Source organism: Dunckerocampus dactyliophorus, chromosome 20 (genome assembly GCF_027744805.1).
Source record: "Dunckerocampus dactyliophorus isolate RoL2022-P2 chromosome 20, RoL_Ddac_1.1, whole genome shotgun sequence".
NCBI classification, from domain to species: domain Eukaryota; kingdom Metazoa; phylum Chordata; class Actinopteri; order Syngnathiformes; family Syngnathidae; genus Dunckerocampus; species Dunckerocampus dactyliophorus.
The window spans coordinates 3,600,887-3,612,244 of NC_072838.1; the positions used below are offsets into that span (position 1 = coordinate 3,600,887).

The following is an 11,358-nucleotide window of genomic DNA, read 5'->3' on the forward strand; positions in this document are numbered from 1 at the left end:
TCTTTAGTTTTAATTAAGCTAATAGTAATCCTTGAATGTAACACTTGAAAGTTGGAACGTCATTCTCAACCATCTTTGCCAGTGTGGAGCTACCGGCCTACGTCATAGTGACGTCACAGTACAGGCTTGAAAGCGACAGCTGAGTGAAACCGGCGACTTCCAACTTTATTTGTGAGTGTCTCCTCGTCAGCCCGGTTCCTGCTCCCCTCCTTGTGTGTCACTTTTGAAGTGTTCGTTCCCGGCTCAGTTTACCGGACCGCGAGCCTTTTCCCTCGCGTAAATAAGTTTGGACCATCTGCTAAATTAGCAGTGCTAACAGCGGCTAGCTTATCTTAGCCAACTTGCTCGGCTGCTGTCAATTCGCCCGGGATGAGAAGGCGAATATCCGGCTTCTGTGAACATTATCCGCCGGTGTTAATAATTTACGGAATTGATGGTTGCGCAGTAAACTGAGCCGAGCAGCGGACATCTCCACCACCAACGCCGGGGGTCAAGATAAACTACGTAACGGTGAGGCTAACTGCGGCTAGCTAACGAGCGCAACTCCAAGCAGAAGCGAGCGTCTCAAGAGATGGCCAGCCATACCGAAACCGGCTTCACCTGCCGGCCCAACGGAGACGGCGCCCCGGTCCCCGTGTCCCGCTCTGGCAACACTCGCCGCCTCCGATGCGAGTCCGACGATACAGACAGCGGTGCCCCCACCATGAAGAGCCTGGCGCGGCTGTGCAGCAGGGACGAGGAGGAGAGGGTAGCCGCTCTGGAGGAGCTGAGCCAGGGGGTTCTGGTGTGTCTAGGGCTGGACCGGCCCGGCTCGACACGCTTGGGCAAGGAAACGCTCCTGCATCTGCTCCGGCTCTCGTCGTCGTGTCCGTTAGCGGAGGTGCGAGCGAGAGCGACCGAGCTGCTGCGGGCTGCTCAGGTGAGTCCAACAGTCGGCTTTATGTTCATTTAGCATCCTGGCTTATTCCTATCACTTATTATCACGAACATTTGGATTCATGTTTTGACTGTCACGCTGGTGGATAGTGATCACGATGAGGGGGTTCAGGTGCAGACCATTGCTGCTTATTTCATCAGACATCGAAGTGCTAAGAGGTGATGCAAGAGTCATCTGAGGTGTGCACAAACAAGCCACGGAGACACGCCCAACCCGGAAGCAGACACGCCCCCCTCTGGTACTTGCACGCCCACTAGGGTTTCAGCCACGCCCCCTCTTGTAATTTGTGAGCAAACAAAGCTGTTTGTTTTCGTTCTGAGACTATCAAGCAGGGATTTACTGATTCATTTCCACCGTGTGGCAATGCCGGTGAGTTTTCCATTTTTATTTATTGCATTATATGCTTATTTTATTTTTCTTAACGTCCCAGACTTGTTATGAAACAACTCTCGGGTTACAGTGCAGTTGCTCCAGCAGTAGTAGGTTGAATCCCCTCAGAAAGAAATATTCTCGTCATTTGATCTCATCCTTCCATGTATGACAGCAAAACTCGCTGGGGTTTCATCAGACAACGTTTTAATCTTTATATTGACACTGATTCCATTTTAGCACAGGACTCCATGAAGTGACTACTTGATTAGTAGCGTTTCTTGGGCTTAAGTGGCTTTTCATCACTTTTTAATGTGAGAATGTTCCACAGTGGAGACAAAACTTCTATAATACAGCAGATTAAAATTCAGACCTCCTCCAGAGCAAAATGTTCTAATTTACACATTTCCTTGTACAGTAGATCCCAGTGTTTTGTGGCGGTTCCAGTACGGGACTATTTTTGACACACGTCTGGCCCGTGTTTTAAAATTGTTACCGTTTTATGGTAAATGAGATGTGTTTCCTCTGGAAAAATGTCCACTTTTGGAGGAAAAAACATTAAGAATTTTTTTTTTTTTTTTTGGTCCAAAAAATTGGCAAATTTGTGTGCGAATCAACCTTACTTCCTTTTTTATTGTGATCCATTCAATATTCCCTGAAAAACTAAGTATAATGTCAAATATGTGAACAAAAGTGAAACAGTTTTTCCTGAATTGGCATGTGTATATTCCTTGCTCCACGCCGTAACCCTTCACGACCAACCAGCAACCTTTTTCTTTGACGGTAACCTCCCATCTTTGTGTGTCCTCGCCGCCAGGAGCAAGGACTTGAAGTTCCTCGCGCCCTGGCCTCTGGTCCCAGCGCCTTCATTCCTGCCAAACATGTGAGTCACTTCTCCAACAAAGAGAGCAAGATGCAGTCGATGTTTGCTTGTGTCTGATTAACGAGGAGCGCGCATGCTGCAATATTGCGGCGCCGGTTGCGTCACAGCGGAGAAGTGTCGAGTTGCGTCAGCTGATGACAGAAAATGCTGATTTCACGCCTATTCCGTCGAAAGGACGGCGTGGGAGTGCTTCATCGGCTTGACTCACGGCGAAAAGAAATGCTGTGACTAGTGTGTGTTTGTTTTGAAGGACAAAACGTCAAAATGCAGAGAAAAATGTTTAAGAAGTGGTTAAGCATGTATTTTATTTTCAGATACTGAAAGAAGGGCCCGACGAGGACATTCTGATTGAATCGTTCCTTTCCCTGGGCCGCGTGGACCACGTCACCATGGTGATGGCGCTGCACCCCGCCTACCTCAGCTGCTTCCTGAGGACCCAGCATGCCTTGCTGGAGCTGGACGGCCCGTTACCCCGTCACTGGAGGCATTACATCGCCGTCATGGTGAGGAGCAAACGCCATGAACATCTTGCAGTATCGCATCTTGGAGGTGCAACAATAGTGTGTTTGCAGCGCTGTTTTGTGTGCGTGCGTGTGTGCTAGCTTTATCGCCAACGAGTGAGAGTGTGTGTCTCCAAGAAGTGCTATAGTGTATTCAAGCCACTTAAAAAAAATTTTTTTTTACTCTGCACTTGTCCAACATAATAGACGCCATATAACACATACAACGTAGTAACATGAAGGAGCGGGACAGGAGGACACAAACACGAGTATAGCTATCTGATGCTAAAGTGCTAACTTTACACTTAGATTTTAACATCAACATCATGCTGGGTTAGCCTGTGCGCCGAAGAAATGATCCAACTTAGAGCTCCCACATCTGTAGCTGACTGACAGACAATTGGCAGAGCTCCAAACTGCATTTTAAGATGTGTAGAGAAGCCCGAGGAAGGCGGTTTTTCCTTTATGGTGTGATGAACTTGAAAAGCGAGCGTATTGAGCACCTCTTCTGGAGCAAACAAATTGAATATAGTATTGAAATTCAATATAAAAATTATATTAAACTCAATCAATCCCAGCCATTTTTCAAAATTCCAACCCTTCAGTAGCCGCCATTTTAGACTATTTTGACTGATCTGTCAAGACATACCGAATATTGTGTTCTATGGCTATATAAACATGGAATCTACCAAAAGAAAGATTTGACTCGTCTGTCATCAGAAAAAAAAGTTTGTTTCTACCTTTTTCCGTTCTTTAGTAATCAGCAGTAGAACATAGGTAAGTTTCAGGAAAATATCAGTTCCCGACTAGAAAAGGGAGCAAAACAGCTTACATTTGAAGCATAACTTTCACATTGAGACAAATATTTTTTGCTTTTGTGAGAGCTCAAATATCCAAACAACTATACCAACATAAACAACACAAACAAGGGGTTGTTTTACATCAAAATAACAATTTATTTACAAATATAGCACCATGAACTATTTACAATTTTCACATTTGGAACTGAACAGTGTGTGTGTGTGCATGAGTTAAAATTTCTCTCTCTCTCACTTCCTCCTTCCTGTCGTGTGTGTTTCTCCCGTCCACATGATCTCTGCCGAGCTCTTATCAATGCGGTTCTGCCACCTAGTGGCCGATTTTATGCCATACAATAGCTGTGAAGCCAAATGCATTAGTGGGGAGTTGCGTCATCACCTCTTTTTGCCTCTTGCGCAAAAAAAACGTAAAAGACGTATTAATACGTTGTTGGGATCGGGTGGTCGGGTTTTTAAAAACGTATAACTACGTGGTTGGTATTGAATGAGTTCAAAATAATGCACTTTGTCACCTATAAGAGAGGTTCTTAAATGGTCTCAACCTGGGACCCACATTTTTCAATGGTCACTAAGTTGCGACCCACTTTGTTTAAACCATGTTTATTTTATTCCATTTTTTTACACTTTTATTTAAGCCTTTTTTTTTTTACTTTTATTTGAGCCTTTTTATTTTTTATTTGTATTATTTTGTACACTTGTATTTGTCGTTTTTATAATGATTTATTCTGTAATTTGTTTATTTTCACCAAGCAAATGCATTTATTATTTTTTAATCGCATAGGTCATATATTGAAACATTGATACACATAATTACATGTCCAAAGTGCATTTTAGAGGAATGTGTTCAGGCATTTTGTCAAGGAAATGAAGAATATAACTGCCATGCATAGAAATAATGTATACGTTCAAATTTAATTTCAAACATGCACCAAATAAGGCCACAAAATCAGATATTTCATTTATAACTGTATAATGAATTTTATACCAAAGAGGAAGATGACTAAAATAAGGCTCAGTAATTTGTGACCCACCTAGAATGGCTCCCCGACCCACCAGTTGAGAACTGACCTATAACACAAATCTGACACAAAGTTTTGCTTTTTTATTTATTTATTTATTTATTTTTTTTTTGTAAGCCTTTCTACAAAAAAATTGGACACCCCTGCTCTCAGGACATTACTGTTAGCACATATTTAAAATGTCACTTTTGTATAACGGGGGACCTTTTAATTGTATTTTTCATCCCCCAGGCGGCAGCCCGGCACCATTGCTCCTACGTGGTGCAGCAGCACAGCGCCAGCTTCCTGGAGTCCGGCGGAGACGAGGGCTGGCTGAGGGGCCTGCAGCACGCCCCTGCCAAACTGCGCAGCTTGCAGCCCCTCAACAAGCTGCTGGCGCACAGACCCTGGCTCATCACCCAGCTGCACATCCAGGTGACACTGCGAGCTTGCTTTCCCTGATTGCAGTCTGTGCAAAATGGGGAGAGGCTAACGATGTGTCCCGCAGGATCTGGTGTATCCCGGCGCCGAGCTTCGCTGGTCACTGGCCGAGCTCATTCACGCCGTCATCCTGATGGCGCACGCCCACTCGCTCTGCTCCTTCGTGTGGGGCTGCGGACTCAACCCGGAGCCGGACCACGACGCGGGCCACACCTTCCAGCCACCTTCGCCTGGACACCAGACTGGCAGCCCCCACAGCCCCGCCCACGAGGACAGCCGACAAGAGGTGCAGATTTTAATTGGCTGATGATTATGCTTCACGTGCAAGCACAGAAACATGATCTACTCTTCCATCGCTTCTTCTGCAGCTGGTGGACGGCGCCATGGAGGTGGAGGTGCTGATGAAGAGGATGGTGGAGCTGCAGCAGCAGGAAGAGGAGTACACGCAGGAGGAGATGGTGACCCGCTTCGAGAGGGAGCGAAGCGAGAGCATCCCGACAGGTACGTTCACGCGCGCTCTCTTCATACTTCCCACACACTCACCCGTCACCGGCCTCTTTGCAGCGGCGGTGCGAGGGGCGCCGCCGGAGCTGCTGCTGCATCTGGTGGAGGACCCCGAGTTCAGATACGAGGACTTCGCCCCGAAAGGAGAGCAGGCCCCGCCCACCATGAGAGCTCAGGTACTGTGGGCTGTTTTTATTCTTCCAGATGACTTAGAAGTCCCTGTGATGCTTCATGTCGCTTTGCTGGACGTGTGCAGGACTACTCGTGGGAGGACCACGGCTTCTCGCTGGTCAACAGACTGCTGCCGGACATGGGACAGCTCCTGGACGAGAAATTCCAGGTAGTCTCAAACATCTGGAAGAGCATCAAATACCTGTAAATCACTTCTAGTTCTTCCTAAAGGGATTATCAGCGGCCTTTTCCACACAAGTCAGAAAAAGGCTTGCTTTCCCATACAGTCGTCTTTTTTTCCTTGTAAATTCTAATTAAAAATTATCATTTTTAAATTGCAACAATTGTATTTTTATAAAAATTTTGATATATTTTAAAATTAAGATTTACGCTGACTTTATTTTGTTTTTTTATGTCTTATTATATTATTAATTTTAAATATTTGATGTTGATTATACAAAATAGTGTTTCCCATACATACATAATAATACATTTCCCATACATAAAATCCAAATACTTTTTAAGAAAAAGATCTCAAACAATTTAATAATTATTTAAATTAATAATAATTTACATTTAATAATGAAAAAGTAATAATAATTACAATTGTCATATTTTTAATAATGATTTTCAATTATTTGTTTTTTATTTGTATGTTTGTTATATTTATTAATTTGATGTTTATTATACAGAATTCTGTCTTTACCATAAATTATTTTTAAAATTCTCATAAAAATTTTAATTTAAAAATTAAAAGTATATTTTTATAAAAATGATCATATATTTTTAAATCAAGATTTACACTTTATTTTTGTCTTCTATTATTATCATTATATTAACATTCATTTTATTTATTAATTTCACTGTTTATCATACAAAACGGTGTTTCCCATACATTCATTTTTTAAAATTCCAATTAAAATTGTCATAAAACATTTTAACAATACATTTTAATTAAAATTGGCATATTTTTTAATCATGATTTTCAGGTTTTGTTTTTGTTTTGAATGTATTATACAGTATTTATTTGATGTTTATTATACAAAAGGTGTTCCCCATACATTAAAAAATGCCAATTAAAAATGTTATTTAAAAAATTAATAATTGTAATTTTTTCAACTTAATGGTTCAAAGGTTAAATACAATTGTCATATTTTAAATAATGATTTTCAATTATTTTTTCATGTTTTTGTTTTGTATTTTTGTATTATAATAATATGAATTATGTGTATTTATTTGATGGTTATTATACAAAATGCAGTGTTTGCCTTACGTTCATTTAATTGTACGTTCATTTAAAAGTAGGTTTGGCGCTATCTGTTCACCTTCACTCAGAAGATGTAGCAGGAGGCATCAGTGTTGCCACCTTAAAAAGTTTGTTGCTAAATTTAGCGAGTATTTAGACCCATCTAGACACTCTTTCCTTTTTTTTTTGTTTCTTTCCAAAAAGCAACTAGTGACACAGTTAGTGAGGAGACTTTCGGAGACTGACGTGAAAACATGTGTCGCTGTTCACCCCCATCTAAAAGCACTCTCAGGCAGAAAAATCAGCCATAATGTCATTCTGTCATTCAAAATTACACGATTTTGAAGAGGAAAATAACAAAAACACAAAGCGAGTCAGTACACGTGCAGAGCTGCTGCCCCCTGCTGGCTGCAATCAGGACTACAAAAGCCAACTCATGTTAAAGGGATAGTTTGGATTTTTTGACATGAAGTTGTATGACGTCCCTATCAGCAGTGGACTATATCAACAGTGACTTACCCCCCCATTTGGTCCCGCGAGTCCAGTTCAGATCTGATTTCCATGATGAGGAACGTAGGTCTGCTTAAGTGAAGAATTTGACTTCTCAAAACAATATGCCTTCAAAAGAGTAATACATTTGCATCACAAAAATGCCTACTCGAAAAAACCTGACCTCACAAATCGCTCTGCGTTATATTTGTTTCCCGCCGTGTCCCTGCGCATTGTCACCTCTCTGTGGAACACACGTATACAAGATGGCCGCAGTGCTCCGTCGTGGATGAAGATGCGAGCGTCTTCATCACATACGCATGAATGGAGAGGCGACAGTGCTCAGGGACATGGCGGGAAACAAATATAACGGCGAGCGATTTGTGAGGTCTGATTTTTATTCTTTTTGAGGAGGCGTTTTTATGACGCTAATGTTTTACTCTTTTGAACGCATATTGTTTGGAGAAGCCAAACGCTTGACTTAAATGACCCAGCAACTAAGCAGAACTACGTTCCTCGTCACGGAAATCCGACCAGAACTGGACTCGCAGGACCGGGGTGGGGGGGGGTGGAGTCACTCTTGATGTACTACACTGCTGATGGCGACGTCAAAATCAGAACAATCCTTTTTAATATGGAGGGAGCCAACCCAACTCCTCATGGTGATGTGTAAATAAACGTGTGGATGTTTCCAGGTGGTGAGCAACCTGACCTACCACAGGATGGCCATGCACGAGGGCGTGGACACTCACACTTTGAGGAAAGCCCTGTGGAACTACATCCACTGCCTCTACGGCATACGGTCAGCCACACTCCGCCGTGGACCCACCTGCCACCACCGCTAACTAAACCCCCGGTCCTCTTATCGCTCGCAGATACGACGACTACGACTACGGCAGTGTGAACGTGTTGCTGGAGCGCTCTTTGAAGGTGTTTGTCAAGACCATGGCCTGTTACCCCGAGCAAATCACTGCACGCGTCTACCATGCTTTCTGGAGACACTTCAGACACTCGGAGAAGGTATACACACAACACACACACACACAGGCCTGTCACGATAATCGATAAAACGATTCATCGGAACAATAGAGGGAAAAAAAACGAGGTCGATAATTTTGACGTCTGGATAAATTGACATGTGCGACATGTACGTATGTCTGTTCTATTTCCTCATCTTGCGGTGGCCCACAGGCTGGATGACAAGAGGGTCCGCTTTGCTTGTGTCTGAGCGTATTGGTTGTATAGTCAAATTAAGGGAAAGAGTGAGCCTCCTGTCACCTGTTCAGCGTCTTTGTCACAGTACGTGGAGCCGGAGGCTAGCGACGTAGTGGTTGAATACACAGAGTGCAAGCTAGCAGTTAGCAAGCAAACGCTAATATGAATGAAAGCACAAAAGTTTCTAAGCCGAATGCCACAGTTCCAGTGTGGATGTGCTGTGGGGCATTTGTCCCAGCGGTTGGCGCTTTCTGGGGCGCTTGATCAGTGAAGTGAATGTATAGTGCCGGGAGGTGCAAGCTCGCGATAACCAGGGTATGTGAAGTGGTTGACGCCCCGCGATTCGTAAGTGCTTCATTAAGCATTTTCTGTGCCTCTTACAGAAACACTGCACTTGAGTACCATCTAGTGGCTCAAATGTGACATGACACAGTGATCATTGAATGATAAACTTAATGATAATATGGTCTAAGAAAAAGCTCGAAATTATCGATTATTGTCGATAATTAATAGCACAATTATCGACAAGCAAAATTTTTGTTATCGTGACAGGCCTACACACACACTTCGCCCTGAGTTATCAGTTGTTAATTAGTATCACCAGTTGAACCATATTTCCAATTCTGAGCACCTGCAAAGTCATCAGGCGTCTGTGTGGACACCTATCACCTCTTTCTTTTCAATTCCAACTTCCAATTGTGGTTTCATCCACTTGGAATGGGTTGCACAAGCAGATGTCCGGAAGTGTGATTTAACATTAGCTCTATCAGCGGTCTACAAAGTACCGCCCGGGGGACATTTGTGGCCCTTTGGCTGTTTTTTTGTTTTGTTTTTTGTTTTGTTTTGGCCCGCGGCACTTTCTAAAAATAGAATTTTTAACAAGAAATCTTGAAAAAGAAGAAAAAAAACAGCAAAAATGGGAAAATTAGCAGTAATTTTGCAAGAATAAAGTCCAAATATTAAGACAAAGTTGTAATCTAAGAAAAAAAGTTGTAATGTTATGAGAATAACGGAATATTATGAGGAAAAATAACATTTTAGTACCATTAAGTTGAAAAATTAAAAAAAAGGCTTGTTTTTTGAAAAGTCGTAATATGAGAAACAAAAAAAAAGAAAAAGTTGTAGTTTTTGGAAAATTAGGTAGGGGAAAGTTATGTGAATTAAAGTCAACGATAGTTAGAAGAAAATTTACGAGAATAAACTCACAATATCAGGAAAAATAATGTCATTTTAGTAGCATGAAGTTGAAATATTAAAGAAAATATTTATGTTGTAATATGAGAAATAAAATTTGGAAAATTTGCTCGGGAAAAATTTACAACATTGTTGGTATAAAGTCAAAATATAATGGTAATAAAGTCATAATAAATAACAAGAACAACATTTACAAGAAGAAAGTTGAAATAGTTGGAAAATGTAAAAAATCCCCAGCAGAAATGGGGAAAAAGTTGCAATTTTACGAGAATATTGAGGAAAAATAATGTCATTTTAGTAGCATAGAGTTGAAATATTTTTTTTAAATATACTTTTAAAGTCGTAATGTTATGAGAAAAAAACTAAAAAATAAAATTGCAATTTTTGGAAAATTAGGTTTCTAATATTATGGGAATAAAGTCATAATAAATTACAAGAAGAAAGTTGAATAAAAAAAAAACAGCAGAATTGGGGAAAAAAACAGAGTAAATTCAAAATACTAAGAGAAAAAAGTCGTAATTCTATGAGACTAAACTAAATGAAAACAATTTTCATTTAGTTTCATTTTAGTAGCATAGATTTCAAATATTCAAAAAAACAGGGTTTTTTTTAGTTACAATATTATGAGGAACAAACACAGCAAAATTGTAATTTGGGGTAAAATTAGTTTGGGGAAACAGTTATAATGTTATGGAAATAAACTCACACTCATAAATTTACGAGAAGAAAGTTGAAATAGTTGGACAATTTAAAAATAAAAACAGCAGAAATTGGAAAAAAAAAAACAGCGGTAATTTTACAAGAATAAAGTCCAAATATTAAGTGAAAAAAGTCATATTCTAACGAGGGAAAAAAAGTCACAACTTTACAAGAATAAACCTGTACTGTTGTGAGGACAAATAATGTCATTTTATTTGAAAATAAAGAAGACATTTTTTTTGTAAATTAAGTCGTAATATTATGAGAAAAAATTAGTGGGGGGGGGAGTTATATTATGGGAATAAAGTCCCAAAAATAAAGACAAGAACATTTACAAGAAGTAGTTGGAAAATACAAAAACAGCTGCAATTTTATGAGCAGAAAGTCAAAATATTAAGAGAAAAAAGTAATAACCTCGGAATATTATGAGGAAGTAGCATTGAGTTGAAATCTAATATATTTTTGACATGTAATATGAAGAAAACATTTTATTTTTATGCCATAATATTATGAGAAACATACAAAACAAAATAAAATTCAAAAAGTGGTGCTTGCTGGAAACACGTTTGGACACCCGTGATCTGTGTAGGGACAACTTGAGGCGAGGCTTGCGATGACGCGTGTGTTTGGTTCGTCAGATCCACGCCAACCTCATCGTGATGGAGGCTCGCCTGCAGGCGGCGCTGCTGTACACCTTGCGAGCCATCACGCACTACATGAGATGACCGACTGGACCAAACGAGAGGAGACGAGCACGTTGCAGATGCTGAGCCAGCTGTGTTGTTATTGTACCACGGCACACACCCCCCCCCCCCACCCCACCCCAAAATCAGAACGTTTCCTGTATATGCAGTCAATGCTCGTAATCGCATATCATTTTTGTCCCAGTGTTAA

The 11,358-nt window shown here is 41.0% G+C and overlaps 1 protein-coding gene across 3 annotated transcripts; it reads left to right on the forward strand.

Moving 5' to 3' along the window:
• Window positions 1-115: 115 nt before the first annotated feature.
• On the forward strand, window positions 116-11,328 carry sesn2 (sestrin 2). Of its 3 annotated transcripts, XM_054763289.1 has the most exons (11): window positions 116-919; window positions 2,124-2,189; window positions 2,504-2,692; window positions 4,758-4,940; window positions 5,014-5,232; window positions 5,315-5,447; window positions 5,511-5,626; window positions 5,707-5,790; window positions 8,052-8,158; window positions 8,232-8,376; window positions 11,103-11,328. In XM_054763289.1, exons 1-11 carry the CDS (start codon window positions 572-574, stop codon window positions 11,187-11,189), a joined length of 1,677 nt encoding a protein of 558 aa, XP_054619264.1. In that variant the 5' UTR covers window positions 116-571; the 3' UTR covers window positions 11,190-11,328. The 3 variants fall into 3 exon arrangements, with proteins under 3 accessions (XP_054619264.1, XP_054619263.1, XP_054619266.1); XM_054763288.1 differs by having other exon boundaries at window positions 5,315-5,626; XM_054763291.1 differs by lacking the exon at window positions 116-919 and adding an exon at window positions 949-1,306 and having other exon boundaries at window positions 5,315-5,626.
• Window positions 11,329-11,358: the final 30 nt, after the last annotated feature.